The 20,261-nt window shown below is 45.5% G+C and overlaps 2 protein-coding genes across 2 annotated transcripts in view; both read right to left on the bottom strand.

The window, feature by feature from the left end:
- LOC140371695 (uncharacterized) overlaps positions 1–7,879 on the bottom strand; it is a 15,381-nt gene extending 7,502 nt beyond the window's left edge. The window contains exons 1-7 of the mRNA XM_072458881.1: positions 7,385–7,879; positions 7,196–7,298; positions 6,912–7,011; positions 5,549–5,640; positions 5,357–5,465; positions 3,533–3,616; positions 2,821–2,938 (exon numbers count right to left, since the gene is read on the bottom strand). Coding sequence (XP_072314982.1) covers positions 2,821–2,938; positions 3,533–3,616; positions 5,357–5,465; positions 5,549–5,640; positions 6,912–7,011; positions 7,196–7,298; positions 7,385–7,476 — 698 coding nt within the window. The 5' untranslated portion in view covers positions 7,477–7,879. The remainder of the gene's footprint in view (positions 1–2,820; positions 2,939–3,532; positions 3,617–5,356; positions 5,466–5,548; positions 5,641–6,911; positions 7,012–7,195; positions 7,299–7,384) is intronic.
- A 1,187-nt stretch (positions 7,880–9,066) lies between these two features.
- LOC140371693 (uncharacterized) lies at positions 9,067–19,829 on the bottom strand. The gene is made up of 10 exons (XM_072458877.1): positions 19,483–19,829; positions 18,267–18,367; positions 18,053–18,122; positions 16,901–17,031; positions 16,190–16,278; positions 16,014–16,113; positions 15,396–15,439; positions 15,247–15,324; positions 13,607–13,803; positions 9,067–9,188 (listed from the first exon to the last, which is right to left on the bottom strand). Exons 1-10 carry the CDS (start codon positions 19,724–19,726, stop codon positions 9,082–9,084), a joined length of 1,161 nt encoding a protein of 386 aa, XP_072314978.1. The 5' UTR covers positions 19,727–19,829; the 3' UTR covers positions 9,067–9,081.
- Positions 19,830–20,261: the final 432 nt, after the last annotated feature.

The raw sequence follows: 20,261 nt of genomic DNA, 5'->3' as shown, positions 1-20,261 counted from the left end.
AACCAGGACTAAACCAGGACTAAACCAGGACTAAACCAGGTCTAAACCAGGACTAAACCAGGACTAAACCAGGACTAAACCAGGACTAAACCAGGACTAAACCAGGTCTAAACCAGGACTAAACCAGGTCTAAACCAGGACTAAACCAGGACTAAACCAGGTCAACACCAGGACTAAACCAGAACTAAACCAGGACTAAACCAGGTCTAAACCAGGACTAAACCAGGACTGAACCAGGTCTAAACCAGGTCTAAACCAGGACTAAACCAGGTCTAAACCAGGTCTAAACCAGGTCTAAACCAGGACTAAACCAGGTCAACACCAGGACTAAAACAGGACTAAACCAGGACTAAACCAGGACTAAACCAGGGCTAAACCAGGACTGAACCAGGACTGAACCAGGACTGAACCAGGACTGAACCAGGACTAAACCAGGACTAAACCAGGACTAAACCAGGACTAAACCAGGTCTAAACCAGGACTAAACCAGGTCTAAACCAGGACTAAACCAGGACTAAACCAGGTCAATACCAGGACTAAACCAGGACTAAACCAGGTCTAAACCAGGACTGAACCAGGTCTAAACCAGGACTGAACCAGGTCTAAACCAGGTCTAAACCAGGTCTAAACCAGGTCTAAACCAGGTCTAAACCAGGACTAAACCAGGTCAACACCAGGACTAAACCAGGACTAAACCAGGACTGAACCAGGACTAAACCAGGACTAAACCAGGACTGAACCAGGACTAAACCAGGTCTAAACCAGGACTAAACCAGGTCTAAACCAGGACTAAACCAGGACTAAACCAGGTCAACACCAGGACTAAACCAGGACTAAACCAGGACTAAACCAGGTCTAAACCAGGACTAAACCAGGACTGAACCAGGTCTAAACCAGGTCTAAACCAGGACTGAACCAGGACTGAACCAGGACTGAACCAGGACTGAACCAGGTCTAAACCAGGTCTAAACCAGGACTAAACTATAACTAAACCAGGACTAAACCAGGTCTAAACCAGGACTGAACCAGGACTGAACCAGGACTAACCAGGTCTAAACCAGGACTAAACCAGGACTAAACCAGGACTAAACCAGGTCTAAACCAGGTCAGAAGCAGGACTAAACCAGGACTAAACTAGAACTAAATCAGGTCTAAACCAGGTCTAAACCAGGTCTAAACCAGGACTGAACCAGGTCTAAACCAGGTCTAAACCAGGACTGAACCAGGTCAGAAGCAGGACTAAACCAGGATTAAACTAGAACTAAACCAGGTCTAAACAAGGTATAAACAAGGTCTAAACCAGGTCTGAAGCAGGACTTAACTAGAACTAAACCAGGACTGAACCAGAGGCCAATTAGGGCTACATCAACCTGGTTGGTTTAGTCCTGGTTTAGTCCTGGTTTAGTCCTGGTTCAGACCTAATTACTCTGTTTAAAAGTGGCACATTCCTACAGTCTTGCGTCTACACGTTATTGGCCCACCTACAACACATGTGGCGTCGTAAACTTCTCCATTAAGACGTGTCTAGGCCCCGCCCCCTCATTAAACTTGCCTCGTTAACTTCCTGCTCGTTAGCCCCCCCTCTAGGCCTCGTTAAAACCGCTACACTCCAACTTAAACCGCCAGAAAAGACCAAATACTCAAAAACGTCACCACAAATCGACAAAGTCCATTTTCCGGTGGAATAATTAGATTTTCTTTTTTTAATTCCCCAGAAAATTAAGGAAGCAAAATGGTCAATGGTTTTTTTAAAGTGTAGAGTAAACTAGAACAAAACATAATCAAAAACGTTATTAGGCCTGTCACGATAACTCATTTCAAAGTGTATATATATATAAAAACATCCTGATAAATATTGAACCCCCCTAGTTCGTATATTAGTCGATATAGTAAATATCGTGACAGGCCTAAATATTTTGAGTAAAATGTTGTCTGGACTAAACAAGACCTTTTATAACAAAGACATTGTCAAACATGTAAAAAATTATAGTAAAATAATTCAGATTTTCACTGATAATACACTATATATGTAAATATTCTCCATCTAGAAGCCTTCAGACACCATATGTCAACCTTTATTGTTTCAAAAATGTACCGAATTTTCCGGAGTATAAATCGCACCAGCCAAAAAATGCATAATAGAGAAGAAAAAAACAAGTCGCACTGGAGTATAAGTCGCACTGGAGTATAAGTCGCATTGTGTCTGGTCTGTTAACGTAACATATGAACAGTTATTCAGATAACTATAGCATAAAGAACATGCTAACAAGTTTAGCAAAGCATCAGTTTTACCCCAAATCACTAAATCCACTGAATTCTTCTTCCTCTGTGTCACTTCTAAACAACTCCACAAACTCCAGAGGAAGAGGAAGTGCAGATTCTTCTTCTGCGTCGCTTAGAGCCTAGAGCGCCCTCTTGTGGTTGTCAGTTTGAAAATAACAAATAATATCACGTCGCACCCCGGCCAAACTATGAAAAAAGGTGCAACTTATAGTCCGGAAAATACAGTATTTAAAAAGTCTCAATGTACAATAGAATCAATCTGTGGACTCCCCGGCAACTAGAATAATCATTTAGTAGATGGTCAGAGTCGTGCTGAACTTGAGTTAAACTTGAGTTAAACTTGAGTTAAACTTGAGTTAAACTTGGATTCAAACTTGGATTAAACTTGGACTCAACTTGGACTAAACTTGGACTAAACTTGGACTAAACTTGGATTAAACTTGGACTAAACTTGGACTAAACTTGGATTAAACTTGGATTAAACTTGGATTAAACTTGGACTAAACTTGGACTCAACTTGGACTAAACTTGGATTACCGTGTGACGGCGTTGGTTTGTCCCGGCTCCAGGATGTGGCTGAAGTACTCCTCCAGGACAGCAGGGGTCAGGTGTTTCTTCAGGTACGGGAAAAACAGGGGGTGACGAGCGATCACGCCTGGGGGACAAACAACGCACGTTTGACCCTTTGGAATGGCCGTGTTCATGGGTTATTTTCATGCCCCGTGCCCGTCGTCATGGAGATAGAGCCATGACGACGTGTGGATTTATATGAAGGTAAATACATATGAAATAATAAGTGGATTTAAATTAAGATAAATATTAAATAATACGTGGATTTAAATGAAGATAAATAAATTTTAAATAATAAGTGGATTTAAATTAAGATAAATAAATATTAAATAATAAGTGGATTTAAATTAAGATGATTAACAATAAGTGGATTTAAATTAAGATAAATAAATATTAAATAATAAGTGGATTTAAATTAAGATGGATAAATATTAAATAATAAGTGGATTTAAATGAAGATAAATACATATTAAAAAAAAAAATTAAACCCGCAATATGACCAAACATAAATGAACATTAAATTATGACATAAAACGTACACATTAAAGTCCCATTTAGTCCAAAGTTGTTCAAATTTGTCCGTTGAAAAAAGTACATTTTTTGGGACAAACTGTAGCCTGTTACCAACAATAATACGTTCTCTTCCAGTGTCATTTGGACAGTTTGATAGTTTTCTCACCGATGTTTGCAGAATCTCCTTTGTCTCCGCTGCGCGTGTAGGCCAGCTCCTCCAGGCGGTAACTGTGCGGCCCGCGCGGCAGGTCTGTGCACAAAACTGTTACTATTACACAAACTTGACTCATTCATCAGGTTAATACGTCTTCAAGCGTGTTTATGAACGGCAGTAACTTCACCAGCCGATATCCCACAGTCCAGGAACAACTAGGATTGTATTTGCTTTTCCGAGTACAACCAGATTTAAAACAAAGACTAAACCATGAATAATGTAGTTCTAAGTCATAATGAACCCAAAGGAAGGACAGAAACATGAATACATTTGTCTCTAAAAAAACAACAAAAGCTTGATCATTTCTATTTTCTGTGAAATTTTTAATAAATCGCCTTTTAATTAATGTAATTATTTAATAAATTGCCCGAACGGTGCTTAGTATTAGCACAGTCCAGGTTCTTGGTTTAGTTCTTAGTTTAGTCAACTTTAGTCCCTAGTTCAGAGTTTAGTCCCTCGTTTAGTCCTTGGATTAGTCCCTAGTTCAGAGTTTAGTTCTTGGTTTAATCCCTAGTTTTGTCCTTTGTTTAAGCCCTAGTTTAGTCCCTGGTTTAGTTCTGGGATTAATCCCTAGTTTAGTGTTTGATCCCTAGTTTGGTCCCAAGATTAATCCCTAGTTTAGTCCCTGGTTTAGCGTTTAATCCCTAGTTTAGTTCTGGGTTTAATCCCAAGTTTAGTTCTGGGTTTGATCCCTAGTTTAGACCCTGGTTTAAAGTTTAGTCCCTAGTTTAGTCCCTGGTTTAGAGTTTAGTCCCTGGTTTAGTCCCTGGTAGACTTGCCCTACACTTAAGATAAGATAATCCTTTCTTGTCCACACATGGGGAAGTTTGGTTGCGTTGCTTTCCCTCAGCACTTGTCCCACAGTCAGCGGTTCTCAGGACCCTGGTCTGGACTTGGACACGGGGCCCTTTGTTCAGGACCTTTCTTAAGTCCTGGTTGAGTCCGGACTGGATCAGGTCCATGTGGGTCTCTCATAAAGACCGGATAATCCTTTCATTCAGGCCAAAAACACCATGTTCACTTTTTAATTGGACAGGGAACAAAAACAAACACAAATAAACAAGGGAAGGACAAAACTTACTTTTATTTATTTGATTCAATTATTTATTGCACTCAAATTAGTCACAAAATTTGTGGGATAATATATTTTATCAAACATTTTTGTCAATGTAATATTATTGCTGCCAAAATCTAAACTAAAACTGAATAAAACATCATCATTTAAAATAATTTTGACTTAATGTAATTAAATTAATATTTTTGTCAACTAATTAAAATATTATAATCATATAAAAAGGGAAGACGAGGAACCAGAGCCAAAAGCAGATTTAATTACATTTTATTTTCCTGGTTCATTCCATCTTTATTAGTTATTTATAGTTATAAATATTGGTTAGTTATGTAGTCCTGATTAAGACCTGGTTCAGTCCTGGTTTAGTCCTGGTTTAGTCACGATTTGTTCCCGTTAACTCCTGGTTTAGTCTTAATTTAGTCCTGGTGTTCAGTCCTAGTTCAGTCCTGGTTAAGTCCTGGTTCAGTCCTGTTTTAGTCCTGGTTTAGTCCTGGTTCAGTCCTAGTTCAGTCCTGGTTCAGACCTGGTTTAGTCCTGGTTTAGTCCTAGTTCAGTCCTGGTTAAGTCCTGGTTCAGTCCTGTTTTAGTCCTGGTTCAGTCCTGTTTTAGTCCTGTTTTAGTCCTGGTTTCGATCTGCTTTAGTCTTGATCCGGTCCTGGTCTAAGTCCAGTCTCCGTCCGACGTCAACGTGGTCAAGACCAAACCTGCGTCCAGCTCTTCCTCCGAGGACGTGGGCGGAGCCTCCTGGTCGCTTGCCGCCGGCGCCGCCTCCGACAGGGACTCCACCCAATCAGAGTCCACGTGGATGTCCGCCTGAACAGCAGCAAGGTCGCACGGAGCATTAGCGCACGGACACACATCACGTCTGTTGAACTGTGCAGAGCGTCAATCCAAACCTTCAGCTCAGATTTGGGATGCAACAAGAAAAAGGGCTTGAGCACCAGAGACACTCGAGGACGACCGCCCACAATCCCCGTCAGACCCGGAGCTGGAACAAACAAAGACACAGTCACGATATAGTCCCCGTGTCATTCGTGTCCTGTTCACTCCACGTCCTGCTGTATTCCGTAAATGACCCTTTGTTTAACCACAGTAAGTGTCACTATTGTCACCCGGTTTGAAGCGTTGTTCAAAAGTGGCTCGTCATGTGTTTCCTGGTTTACATCTTGGTGCTGTGAGGATCGGTGAAGCGGCTGCAGGTGAGCTACAGCAGGTGAGCTAGAGCGGGTGAGCTACAGCAGGTGGGCTACAGCGGGTGAGCTACAGCAAGTGAGCTACAGCAGGTTAGCTACAGCGGGTGGGCTACAGCGGGTGGGCTACAGCGGGTGAGCTACAGCGGGTGAGCTACAGCAGGTGAGCTACAGCGGGTGGGCTACAGCAGGTGAGCTACAGCAGGTTAGCTACAGCGGGTGAGCTACAGCAGGTGAGCTACAGCGGGTGGGCTACAGCAGGTGGGCTACAGCAAGTTAGCTACAGCAGGTGAGCTACAGCAAGTGAGCTACAGCGGGTGGGCTACAGCGGGTGGGCTACAGCGGGTGAGCTACAGCGGGTGAGCTACAGCAAGTGAGCTACAGCAGGTTAGCTACAGCGGGTGGGCTACAGCGGGTGAGCTACAGCGGGTGAGCTACAGCAGGTGAGCTACAGCGGGTGGGCTACAGCAGGTGAGCTACAGCAGGTTAGCTACAGCGGGTGAGCTACAGCAGGTTAGCTACAGCGGGTGAGCTACAGCAGGTGAGCTACAGCGGGTGGGCTACAGCAGGTGGGCTACAGCAAGTTAGCTACAGCAGGTGAGCTACAGCAGGTTAGCTACAGCAGGTGAGCTACAGCAGGTTAGCTACAGCAGGTTAGCTACAGCGAAGACGACACTAGCTCTTGTGTGAAGTCGCCACATTTTCACATTTTACGACATAACAATAGCACAGTTTGGACTTGTATCTAAACAGGAAGCGCAACGCTCTGATCGTTTTGAACACTTGTCAAAGTGAGTCACTCTGGACAGGAAACAGCTGATGCTAAGTGCATTAGCTTTGTTAGCTCGCAGCGTTTAGCTTGTAGTGTGCAGTCTCTTGCGGTCTTGCGGTCTTGCGGCCCTGGTTTAGTTCTGGTTTAGTCCTGGTCTAGTCCTGGTCTAGTCCTGGTCTAGTCCTGGTCTAGTCCTGGTCTAGTCCTGGTCTAGTCCTGGTCTAGTCCTGGTCTTAGTCCTGGTCTTAGTCCTGGTCTTAGTCCTGGTCTAGTCCTGGTCTTAGTCCTGGTCTTTACCCATGCCGGTTCCAGCTGGAGCCACTTCTCTGGCGAACAGCTCCAGGGCTTTCTTCTGCTTGTGCTGAACGGCCATCCACAGCACCACCTCTCTGGACGCCTGCAAGAGCCAAGACCGTGTCACGCCCACAATGCTGCGTCTGACAAGAACGTCCCGAAGCTCAGACGAAGCAGGCCCTAAAACACGACTCCATAGCAACAGAAACATCGTGAAAACAGAACGTAACGACGGCCTTTCAAGAACGTTCCAAACTCATAGTCGCTTCGCAGGTCGTTGGCGTCACCTTAAATTTGGCGTTGAGCCCGTAGGTGTCCTCTGCACCCAACACCTGGACGTTCACGGCGCTGAAGTCCTCCAGACTCAGCTGCTTGAACATGCGCCTCGTTCTGTCAAAAGCGGGAGAGAAAAGAGAAGTTGAAAGAAGTGCCTGTGGAAAACGACACTCATTTCATGGTTTGAACTTGATCCGTACCGTTTGATGATGCTCTCCGCCGTGCGTCGGGCTTTCTCCGGCGCTCTGGGGCCCCCCACAGGACAGACGGCGGCGGCTCGGAACCCGTCCATGTACGTGGCGCAGACCTGGGGAGCACGGCGAGTGAAGCGGACCGACTCGGCGACAAAACGCGAACGGACGAAAGACGGCGAGGGAACTGCGTCGGCTCAAGGCGTTTGGATGTTTGTGTCCGGCATAAAAGTTCACCGTAAGTCGCCGAAATCAGGATTTTAAAAAAGGTGTTTCGTGCGCTCAGACCGGTGGAAAAATACAAAGCACAAAACCTGTGTTTTACTTTACAATGAATACTACAAACCAGGGGACTAAAATAGGGACTAAACTAGGGACTAAACCAGGGGACTAAACCAGGGGACTAAACAGGGGACTAAACCAAGGGACTAAACCAGGGGACTAAACCAAGGGACTAAACCAGGGGACTAAACCAGGGGACTAAACCAGGGGACTAAACAGGGGACTAAACCAAGGGACTAAACCAAGGGACTAAACCAGGGGACTAAACCAGGGGACTAAACCAAGGGACTAAACCAAGGGACTAAACCAGGGGACTAAACAGGGGACTAAACCAGGGGACTAAACCAAGGGACTAAACCAAGGGACTAAAGCAGGGGACTAAAGCAGGGGACTAAACCAAGGGACTAAACCAAGGGACTAAACCAAGGGACTAAACCAGGGGACTAAACCAAGGGACTAAACCAAGGGACTAAAGCAGGGGACTAAACCAAGGGACTAAACCAAGGGACTAAACCAAGGGACTAAACAGGGGACTAAACAGGGGACTAAACCAAGGGACTAAACCAGGGGACTAAACCAAGGGACTAAACAGGGGACTAAACCAAGGGACTAAACCAAGGGACTAAACCAGGGGACTAAACCAAGGGACTAAACCAAGGGACTAAACAGGGGACTAAACCAAGGGACTAAACCAAGGGACTAAACCAGGGGACTAAACAGGGGACTAAACCAAGGGACTAAACAGGGGACTAAACCAGGGGACTAAACAGGGGACTAAACCAAGGGACTAAAATCTCAACCAGGGACTTAACTAGGGATTAAACTCGCACCCAGGGACTAAACGAAGGACTAAACTAGGGATTAAAATAGGGATTAAACTAGGGACTAAACCAAGGACTAAACTAGGGGAATAAACTCTCAATCAGGGACTAAACAAGGGACTAAACTAGGGAGTTATCTCTCAACCAGGACAAAACTCAAAACAAGGGACTAAACCAATGACTAAACTAGGGATTAAACTAGGGATTAAACTAGGGACTAAAGAGGTACTAAACTAGGTACTGGCACGTTCATTGTGACATTCTGACTTTTGGGTTCAAGTCCCATCTTTAAACAAAACATAAAATTCTCAAAATCTACACTTTTAACACTTCGACAGTTTTATAAATCTGTGTGAAATACTCATTACTCATAAAAGTAGCTGTTCCATTTACTTTTACTTGAGTATTTCTTTGCTCCTGTATCTGTACTTTTACTTAAGTAACATAATCAAGTACTTTTCACTGTAAAAAAAGCATTTATATCATTAATAAAGCTGCATTATTCAACCAAATGGTCAAAACGGAATAAACTTGTCCCTTTTCTTATCGATGACACACTTTGTTAGTGAATACTCTCTATCTAGAAGTCTCCAGTCGCCATGGTTACGGGTGTATTTGGTTAAAAGTGTATTTAAAGTCTCTTGCCTTGTAATATGGAGACGGAGCGAGTCCTTTGGCCCCCGTGACTCTGACGGCTCCGCCTTCGACACCTGCAACAAAAAACACCTGTCACTTTCACGATGGCAGGACTGAGGTGAAATCGACTGAAAGGAAACGGATCAAAACAGATTGTGAGAAACTGTAGTTCATCACAGCAGACGACATAATGAGCCTTATTAAACTAAAACAGAACTATAAAACAAGAGGTATAAACAAGGATTAAATCAGAACACCAGGATTTGTTTAGTATTTTTAGTTCTCGATCAGGTCAGGTTTTATTAGACTTGGTTTTAGCGAGGTCTAATAAGTGGTTTAGTCCCGGTTTAGCCCCGGTTTAGTCCTAGTTTAACACTTATTTAGCCCTGGTTTAGTCCTAGTTTAGCCCTGATTTAGCCCTGGTTTTAGTCCTAGTTTATCCCTGGTTTTGTCCTAGTTTAGCCCTGGTTTTGTTCTAGTTTAACCCTGGTTTAGTCCTAGTTCATCCCTGGTTTAGTCCTAGTTCAGCCCTGGTTTAAGTCCTGGTTTTGTTTTAGTTAAGCCCTAGTTTAGCCCTGGTTTAGCCTTGGTTTAGCCCTGGTTTAGCCTTGGTTTAGCCTTGGTTTAGCCCTGGTTTAATCCTAGTTCAGCCCTGGTTTAGCCCTGGTTTTAGTCCTAGTTTATCCCTGGTTTTGTCCTAGTTTAGCCCTGGTTTTGTTCTAGTTTAACCCTGGTTTAGTCCTAGTTCATCCCTGGTTTAGTCCTAGTTCAGCCCTGGTTTAAGTCCTGGTTTTGTTTTAGTTAAGCCCTAGTTTAGCCCTGGTTTAGCCTTGGTTTAGCCCTGGTTTAGCCTTGGTTTAGCCTTGGTTTAGCCCTGGTTTAATCCTAGTTCAGCCCTGGTTTAGCCCTGGTTTTAGTCCTAGTTTATCCCTGGTTTTGTCCTAGTTTAGCCCTGGTTTTTTTCTAGTTTAACCCTGGTTTAGTCCTAGTTCAGCCCTGGTTTAAGTCCTGGTTTTGTCTTAGTTAAGCCCTAGTTTAGTCCTGGTTTAGCCCTGGTTTAGCCTTGGTTTAGCCCTGGTTTAGCCCTGGTTTAGCCCTGGGTTTAGTCCTAGTTCATCCCTGGTTTAGTCCTGGTTTAAGTCCTGGTTTAGCCCTGGTTTAGCCTTGGTTTAAGCCCTGGTTTAGCCCTGGTTTAGCCCTGGTTTAGCCTTGGTTTAAGCCCTGGTTTAGCCCTGGTTTAGCCCTGGTTTAGCCCTGGTTTTAGTCCTAGTTCATCCCTGGTTTAGTCCTAGTTCATCCCTGGTTTAGTCCTAGTTCAGCCCTGGTTTAAGTCCTGGTTTTGTCTTAGTTAAGCCCTAGTTTAGTCCTGGTTTAGCCCTGGTTTAGCCTTGGTTTAGCCCTGGTTTAGCCCTGGTTTAGCCCTGGGTTTAGTCCTGGGTTTAGTCCTAGTTCATCCCTGGTTTAGTCCTAGTTCAGCCCTGGTTTAAGTCCTGGTTTAGCCCTGGTTTAGCCTTGGTTTAGCCCTGGTTTAGCCCTGGTTTAGCCCTGGTTTAGCCCTGGTTTTAGTCCTAGTTCATCCCTGGTTTAGTCCTAGTTCATCCCTGGTTTAGTCCTAGTTCAGCCCTGGTTTAAGTCCTGGTTTTGTTTTAGTTAAGCCCTAGTTTAGCCCTGGTTTAGCCTTGGTTTAGCCTTGGTTTAGCCCTGGTTTAGCCTTGGTTTAGCCCTGGTTTAACCCTGGTTTAGTCCTAGTTCAGCCCTGGTTTAGCCCTGGTTTAGTCCTAGTTCAGCCCTGGTTTAAGTCCTGGTTTTGTCTTAGTTAAGCCCTAGTTTAGCCTTGGTTTAGCCCTGGTTTAGCCCTGGTTTAGCCTTGGTTTAGCCCTGGTTTAGCCCTGGTTTAGCCCTGGTGTAGCCCTGGTGTAGCCCTGGTGTAGCCCTGGTGTAGCCCTGGTGTAGCCTTGGTTTAGCCCTGGTTTAGCCCTGGTTTAGCCCTGGTTTAGTCTTAAAAGACAGACGCCCTTCCTGAGACACTGTAATTAAAAGCGGAGCATGTGGTGTGTTCGGTCGTCCTTTCGTTGAACTCTGGCGCGAAAAAGGAATTTGTTTATCAATTATTTTGTGTTGATAAACGGCCGATGGATTTCACAAACTCCAGGGTCAAATCGGGAGAGAACGTTGTGTGAAACGGCGTCAAAAGAATTCACCAGAAACATCCCAAACAAGCGGAGAATCAGGAAACAGAGTCTAAGTAAACATCGTAAAAAATGTGTTATTAAAACAATTTTTGGGTTTCAAAAAGGAAAAAAATAGAGATTTAGAGAGACGATGACACAAAGGAGCTCCAGTTTCTTCAGTTTCCAAATTAAAACACACACATTTATACAATACAACAGTTTCTGCAGCGGGCGTCACAGCGTTTCGCATTTTAGCACCAAAAAAAGTGAAATTCAACAATATTTTCTCCTGTAAAAGCTCAAAACACAAGTAAAACGTGAAAGAGCTGCGACAGTTTCATAAGAAACGTAAAAATCCGCAACTCTGCTAAATATTTAACTCATATTCGACATCTGAATACGTCAAATCGAGTAAACAGTTTTAGAAAACCAGATGAACAATGGGAACAGCGCGGCTAAATCGCACTTATCGCCGACACAGACTTTGTGTTCACATTTCACTCACATCGTTTCATGAAATGTTGCCATAAATGTTCATATTGAAGAGCACTTGACGCCACAAAAAGTCAAGTCAAGTGGAATAAACACGACGACAGTGTGCGGCGTGAAAAAGCGCGTCGATATTGATGTTTTACGGGGCAAATATTAACATATGCCACAATAAAATGAATTAAAAAGACACTGATAATACAATAAAAGCACATAAATGATAACAAATCTACCGTTAGTTCACCTTTTGACCTTCATGAGACAGAAAGTAGTCAAAAAAACAAACGAAAACTTTGATTTAACTGTGATTAATTGCGTAAATTCACAACACGGTGGGGTATTGCTTATGTTTCTGCTGTTAATATCACTATAGAGTATAATCACAATAACAAGAAGTAATGAAGTCATGTAAATACTTATTACAGCTGAAAATAAGCATTAAAACTAAGGTTCATAGGTCAAGGTTTAGTCCAGATGTCTTAGTTCTGCATTAGTCCTGGTCAGGTCAAAGTTGTACCCGTGCTTAGTCCTGGTTTAGGGCCTTAAACCGGACTAAACCCGGCTCTTGTCCGCGCTCTGAACCTCTGTCCTCTCTCTGACCCGGGCGTGACTGGTAAACAACATAAAACATGTCGGACGTCTCCCTCGCGGCGCTGGCCCTGGTCCTGGACTCCTCTGTGGTCTCGTGTCCTCCTCTGAACTGATAAAAATGCTCATTTGTCTTCGAACTCCGGTTCAGGACGTTCTGGAAACACCGGGTTTATTTCAATCGTTTAAACATCGGAGCCCACTGACCCAGATTCTGCAGAGCCCCTGAGAACCGAGCGGGTCAAACCAGGACAAGGTTATCAACCAAGTCTGGTTTAGCCCTGGTTTAGCCCTGGTTTGGACCTGGTTTGGACCTGGTTTAGCCTTGGTTTAGCCTTGGTTTAGCCTTGGTTTAGACCTGGTTTAGACCTGGTTTAGACCTGGTTTAGACCTGGTTTAGACCTGGTTTTAGACTTGGTTTAGACCTGGTTTTAGACTTGGTTTTAGACTTGGTTTTAGACTTGGTTTTAGACTTGGTTTTAGACTTGGTTTTAGACTTGGTTTTAGACTTGGTTTTAGACTTGGTTTTAGCCCTGGTTTTAGCCCTGGTTTTAGCCCTGGTTTGGTCCTGGTTTGGTCCTGGTTTGGTCCTGGTTTGGTCCTGGTTTGGTCCTGGTTTAGTCCTGGTTTAGTCCTGGTTTTAGTCCTGGTTTTAGTCCTGGTTTTAGTCCTGGTTTTAGTCCTGGTTTAGCCCCGGTTTAGTCCTGATTTGGACCAGGTTCAGTTCTGGTTTAGACCTGGTTTATCCCCGGTTTATCCCCGGTTCAGCCCCGGTTTAGCCCCGGTTTAGCACTGGTTTAATACACTGGTTTTAGTCCCTAGTTTAGTCCTGGTTTAGTCCTGGTTTAGACCTGGTTTAGACCTGGTTTAGACCTGGTTTAGACCTGGTTTAGACCTGGTTTTAGTCCTAGTTTAGTCCTGGTTTAGTCCTGGTTTAGACCTGGTTTAGACCTGGTTTTAGTCCTAGTTTAGTCCTGGTTAGCACTTGTTCAGTCCTTGTTCAGTCCCGGTCCAGACCCGGTCCAGACCCGGTCCAGTCCCGGTCCAGTCCCGGTCCAGTCCCGGTGAAGTCCCGGTGAAGTCCCGGTCCAGTCCCGGTCCCGGTCCAGTCCCGGTCCCGGTCCCGGTCCCGGTGAAGTCCCGGTCCAGACCCGGTGAAGTCCCGGTCCAGTCCCGGTCCAGACCCGGTCCAGACCCGGTGAAGTCCCGGTCCAGACCCGGTGAAGTCCCGGTCCAGTCCTCACCTGGCACCTCCTTGATCTGGACTCGGCTGAAGTCACAGATCACGTCCGGGAGCAGGTACCTCCTCGGGTCCTGGATCTCGTAGACCAGTTGTTCGGCCACAGTCCCGAAGGAGACCAGGCCCCCGGTGCCTTTGGGTTTGGACAGAACCATAGAACCGTCTGCACCGCACTCCACCACCGGGAAGCCCATGTTATCCCTGGAACATCAGTCACAAATGTGTGTCAGATGCCCTCCCACGCTCCTGTATCATTACTGTAGAGTTTAAAGGACACATATTTTATTACTTATCATATATTACAGGATTCATTAAACAAGAGAGATAAACACAAGTCCAGGTGTGTTCTAGATGAAGGAACAATGTTAGACAAAAAGTCCATCTTGCATGATATATTTTACCCAAATACTGTATAATTTAATCTGGAATATTAAATTCTGCCTTCAGAAGCTGAGAAACATCTGCATCTTCAGCAAAGTGGTGAAACAGCCCCCTCTAGTGGCTCTGCTTTGTCACTACATCTATTTTAATTAAGCAACGCAATATCTGATTTACTCATGGTTCTGGTTCTAGTCCTGGTCTAGTCCCGGTCTAGTCCCGGTCTAGTCCCGGTCCTAGTCCAGTCCAGTCCCGGTCCTAGTCCCGGTCCTAGTCCAGTCCCGGTCCTAGTCCCGGTCCTAGTCCCGGTCCAGTCCCGGTCCTAGTCCCGGTCCTAGTCCCGGTCCTAGTCCCGGTCCTAGTCCCGGTCCTAGTCCCGGTCCAGTCCCGGTCCTAGTCCCGGTCCTAGTCCCGGTCCTAGTCCCGGTCCTAGTCCCGGTCCTAGTCCCGGTCCTAGTCCCGGTCCAGTCCCGGTCCTAGTCCCAGTCCAGTCCCAGTCCAGTCCCGGTCCTAGTCCCGGTCCTAGTCCCGGTCCTAGTCCCGGTCCTAGTCCAGTCCAGTCCAGTCCAGTCCCGGTCCTAGTCCCGGTCCTAGTCCCGGTCCTAGTCCCGGTCCTAGTCCAGTCCCGGTCCTAGTCCCGGTCCTAGTCCCGGTCCTAGTCCCGGTCCTAGTCCCGGTCAGGACTGACCGGGACCAGGACCGGGACTAGGACCGGGACCGGGACTAGGACCGGGACTAGGACCGGGACCCGGTCCTAGTCCCGGTCCTAGTCCCGGGACCCAGTCCCGGTCCTAGTCCCGGTCCTAGTCCCGGTCCTTGTCCCGGGACCCAGTCCCGGTCCTAGTCCCGGTCCTAGTCCCGGTCCTTGTCCCGGGACCCAGTCCCGGTCCTAGTCCCGGTCCTAGTCCCGGTCCTTGTCCCGGTCCTAGTCCCGGTCCTAGTCCCGGTCCTAGTCCCGGTCCTAGTCCCGGTCCTTGTCCCGGTCCTTGTCCCGGTCCTAGTCCCGGTCCTTGTCCCGGTCCTTGTCCCGGTCCTAGTCCCGGTCCTAGTCCCGGTCCTAGTCCCGGTCCTTGTCCGGTCCTAGTCCCGGTCCAGTCCAGTCCAGTCCCGGTTCTAGTCCCCGTCTAGTCCCGGTTTCAGTCCCGGTTTCTAGTCCTGGTTTCTAGTCCTGGTTTCTAGTCCTGGTTTCTAGTCCTGGTTTCTAGTCCTGGTTCAGTCCTGGTTCAGTCCTGGTTCAGTCCTGGTTTAGTCCTGGTCCAGTCTCACCAGTCCTTGACTTTGTGCCAGTCGGTGAAGATTCCTCCGGTGCTCTGGGCTCCACACTCGATCAGATGCCCCGCCAGACTAACACAGAGCAAACCTGAGTCACATTTACGGAAAACAAAGACTTTTCAAAACGTATTTTTAAAAAGTACCTTCCAGCGGCGAGGAGGTCGTACTGCTCTGAGTCCCAGCCAAACTACACAACACAAAACACTTCAAATGGTGACACTTTATAACCACCACACTTAACCCTGCCCAAGTGTAGAACAAACAGTTTATGTTCATTAGTCATCACGAACTCTTATTCCTAAAGATATTCTATTTTGTCCAGATCTGATCAAAGTGAACGCTCCAGCTGCTGTACAGTGTGTGACACATGAAAAGAAAGTTCTGACACACTTGTTTTAAGTTGAATCAAACATAAAAAATACCAGAGTAATTTTAAAAAAGTTAATAGAACTTTTATATTCCTCTTGGATATTTTATTATTATTTATATATTTATACTAAATTAAATTGATCAATGAATTTATTTTATTTATTTTCATCTATTTCCAATTAATTTATTTTATTTATTGTATTCTATACGTATATATCTCTATTATGCATTTTTAGGCTGGTGCGACTTATACTCAGGTGCGACTTATACTCAGGTGCGACTTATACTCCAGAAAACACGGTAATCTAAAAAAAAAAAACCTTCACAAATGGAACTAACACGCATTGATAAATGACACAATCAGGTCTTTTTTGTGCGTCATGGTTACGTACGGAGTGCATGAGGGGCCCCAGAGCCACGGCACTGTCCACGCAGCGGCCGGTCACCACGATGTCCGCCCCCAGGTCCAGGCAGCGGCGGATGGGACCGGCGCTGAAACGACAGCGGGTCAGCGGTCAGTGGTTTTGAAGTCATTGAGTGTCTGGACGTGAGGCAGAGCCCGTCTCACCCAAGGTAAGCGTTCATGCTGTGGAGCGTCTGGGGCAGCGAGCGCTGACCGCTGCCGTCCGCCATCTGCACCTCGCTCAGAACGTTTTTCTGACAAGATGAAGAACAAACCGGTCAGAATCTTGTTTCGCCGAAATTAAACCCGAGTACAGCCACGTTTTTGTACTCCCGTTCAGTCCTGGTTCAGTCCTGGTTCAGTCCTGGTTCAGTCCTGGTTCAGTCCAAGGGTAGTCCTGGTTTAGTCCAAGGGTAGTCCTGGTTTAGTCCAAGGGTAGTCCTGGTTTAGTCCAAGGGTAGTCCTGGTTAAGTCCAAGGGTAGTCCTGGTTTAGTCCAAGGGTAGTCCTGGTTTAGTCCAAGGGTAGTCCTGGTTTAGTCCAAGGGTAGTCCTGGTTTAGTCCAAGGGTAGTCCTGGTTTAGTCCAAGGGTAGTCCTGGTTAAGTCCAAGGGTAGTCCTGGTTAAGTCCAAGGGTAGTCCTGGTTTAGTCCAAGGGTAGTCCTGGTTAAGTCCAAGGGTAGTCCTGGTTTAGTCCAAGGGTAGTCCTGGTTTAGTCCAAGGGTAGTCCTGGTTTAGTCCAAGGGTAGTCCGGTAGTCAGTCCTGGCTCAGTTCTGGCTCGGTCCCGGTTTAGTTCTGGCTCGGTTCCGGCTCAGTCCCAGTTACAACCTGGCGCAGTTTTTTGCAAGTCTGTTTCAAAATGGCGGCGGGCTCGTACGTGGGGCATGAGGTCGTCCCCCGTCACCACGGCGACCTTCAGCTGGAGCCCCGCCTTCTTCAGCACTTCCTGTATGGCCTGAGCGCACGCCAGCGGGTTCACTCCTCCGGCGTTACTCACGACACGGATCCCTACAAGAGAAAAAACAAAAAACAGACACTTTACGAATTGAACGGTCGCACTCAGCCAGGCTGCGAAATAGACGGGGGCCCGAGGGCTCATGGCCCCTCAAATCTCCGGCGGGCCTTGGGTTTGAATTAGGACGGGGCCCGTCGTGCCCCTGTATCGAAATTTCTCAACAAAAAAAAATATCAAGATTTAACCAGTAATTTGGCCATATTTGGGGCATTTTCAACGTTTACATTTCATTTTGACAGACATGCCACTTTGCAGTATTCTTGCTTCTCATTGGCCAAGCGGTGGCCGTGATCTAATTTCGATGAAAGCATCTGATTGGACTGCCATGTCGCGTTCGGGTGTACATGCTGATAACAAGGTTTAAAACAACAAATTCATCTTATTCTTATGACGCCGCGATGCCGCGCGCGCTTGTGGGCCCCTGAAATTGCTGGGGGCCCCCTAACTTTTTTAAATAGGGGGCCCCCCTGACCCCTAACTTTGAAAATCTATTTCTCAGCCTGTCAGCACATCGCAAAGACTGAGATTTATTAAAATGAAGTCCACAGCTACGAACGACAAACTCTCCCAGCGACGGGGTCTTATTTTGTTAAAGAAAAAGAACCGCTAACCTCGTTGTTTGGACCTACCGGCAGTTTCAAACATGTTCCGAAAAGGTATGCAATACGTTCTCACATTAAACTGCTTTAAAACATTAAATCTGCTTCTACATAACCAAGTAACATTTTCACCTTATTAAACAACTGTGATGGATAAATATGTATTTTCGGGGCGTTTGAAGTGCCCGTCGTCGCCCCCTGCAGTCTCGGAGCGGAAAACCAGCCTCGCAACATTAGCCGACATCGACCTGCAGACGAACTCTCCTGAGAAACCCTGGCTCTTTTTCTATATTTTGCAACTGTCTGTCTTATTATGATAAATAAATAAAGAAAAACAGCATTTTTGTCAATATCGTCTTCATTTCACATGTTTTTGTTTTAATTGCCGCATCGTCCGGGCCTGAAGAACACTCACCTTTTCTGTGGATGTCGTTGATGAACGGCGCCAGGGCGACGTGCACAAAGTCCGGAGCGTAGCCCATGGTCTGCAAACAACACAAAACAACACAAAAACAACACAAAACCAACACAAAACAACACAAAACAACACAAAAACAACACAAAAGAAGATTTAGTATAGCACAGGCGAGCGGCCTTGGGACAAAAATCCACGTTTGTTCGTCTCTGACCGGAGCCTTGGACTTGGCGGCCGTCAGCAGCGACATCGTGATCTCGCTCAGGTAGTCGAACACCAGGAAGTCCAAGCGCCCCCCGTAGACCAGCTGAGGTACTGCAGCACAGACACGGACGTCATACAAATGCGTACACGGAAGTACTACTGGTTCAGACCTGGAGTAGTCGCAGTGTGTTTCTAGTATTAGTAGTATTAGTAGTATTAGTAGTATTAGTAGTATTAGAGGTAGAGATGGTAGTATTAGCATTAGAGTATTAGCGTTCAGGGGTCTCGCTACGTACATTCAGGGGGCGCCATCCCCAACATGATAAATCAAAATGGCTCGCAATCGGATAAACCATCCCTAAAACACAACTTCATCGCATATTTTAGGTGTCGCCATCATTAAAATACTACTTCAAATAAAGTACCGGGGGGACAACTTTTACACAAATTGCTCCTCTCGTGACACAAACCACAAAACCATCCATCGAACTTGTGCGACAACTGTCAATCACCACCCAAGCCACGCCCACGCGACCTTCTCATTGTGATGTAAAAGGTTTTGCAAATCTACGTCACAGAAATGCTTGTCAAGGAAGATTTGTGATCTATTCTAACGCAACAAACCTCATGAAAATTGATTTATGCAAAGTATTTTTTTTTTAGCGGCCACAATAATACAGAAATATCTTCATGGTCTCATTCAAAATGCTTAAATAAATAAAATAATAATATAATAATATAATAAATTTAATTATACAGTATGAAATGATACAGGTTGTGCAATTTGTTGTGAAAACACATGTCCAGAAAGTTCAGATTTTACTCTGTTTCCTCCTTAATTAATACATTTATAACGTGGAATATCAACATTTAATTAAACTCCTTCATTCACTTTTTGACAACAAATCATAAAATAATATGAAGTGGTTAGATGCGTGAATCCAGTGACACTGACTGGACACTGGTCGCACCATATTATAATAGATCCATGGGTCGCACACACACAGGTGACCCCTGACCGGCAGAGGTCAGAGGTCAAAGGTCACAGCTTTTTGACACACTTAAAACCTGAATATCTCCCTTGTTTCTTGGGATAATTGACTTATTCCAAAAGTATTACACTCTGGTTGCCATGGCATTTCTGATGGAGCAAATCAAGTGTAAATCTGACACTTTTGATACATTTCCTGATGATTAAAATAAACTTTTTGCAGTGACTTTTTTACCTGACGTGGCCGTGTCTCCCCAGAACCCCGAGGCGCATCCGATCCGCACCGTTCCCTTCGCCGGACTCTCGGAATAGAACCTCTCAGTGTCCGCGCGCGTCTTAGTTTGCGTCACGTTTGCGGAGGACGCGCTAAACTGCGAATAAACCCGCATTTTAGCGCACGTTCGTGACGCCCGCAGCCGTGACAGCCGCGCGCGCGCCTCGGTTCGGCCCAAACGGAGCGAACGCGGGAGAAACGACATGTTTACGAGGTTAAAATAACGTTAAACTACAGTTAAAGTAAAGTTAAATCGGAGTGAAAAGAGATGGACGGAGGCATAAGTGTGGAAAAGTTCATGGAGCGCCGGTGCGACCACAATAACAGTCCGGGTGGGAACAAATGTCTTGGTGTTTAAAAGGTCTGACGTGGATTCGTGGTTTTCACGGTTATTCTACTGAGCTTTACGTTAAAATATGAATGTGTTTGTTGTAGTTCATTTAATTAAACATGTTTCATTACATTTATAATTTCAATAAGCAAAATCATCAAATAATACGGTAAATCAAACTAAAGAGACGTTTGTGATGAAGCGACAATTGCGGCGGCCATGTTGTAAAGGTAAGAAGAGCCCAATTCTGATTTAAAATAAACAAAGAAGGGTAGAACAAGGTAATATTGTACTATTACTTCGAAATAATATCACTCAAGTAGAAATACAAAGTAATGTTCCAGGGAAATACTTAAGTAAGAATAAAAAAGCACTTCTCATCTCACTCATCTGATGATTTGAAGTACTT

Source organism: Eucyclogobius newberryi, unplaced genomic scaffold (assembly GCF_026437365.1).
Source record: "Eucyclogobius newberryi isolate DKJ021-1_F unplaced genomic scaffold, fEucNew1.0.hap1 SCAF_22, whole genome shotgun sequence".
Lineage (NCBI taxonomy): Eukaryota > Metazoa > Chordata > Actinopteri > Gobiiformes > Gobiidae > Eucyclogobius > Eucyclogobius newberryi.
Note: the sequence above shows the minus strand (reverse complement) of the source record. Positions and strands in the feature narration are given on the sequence as shown.

Coding starts and splice junctions, on each gene's coding strand:
- LOC140371693 (XM_072458877.1), bottom strand. CDS start 19,726: ATGTCGTTTCTCCCGCGTTCGCTCCGTTTGGGCCGAACCGAGGCGCGC. Junction 16,114..16,189: donor AGCATGAACGCTTACCTTGG/GTGAGACGGGCT, acceptor CTGTCGTTTCAG/CGCCGGTCCCATCCGCCGCT. Junction 13,804..15,246: donor TGGCACAAAGTCAAGGACTG/GTGAGACTGGAC, acceptor CTGATGTTCCAG/GGATAACATGGGCTTCCCGG.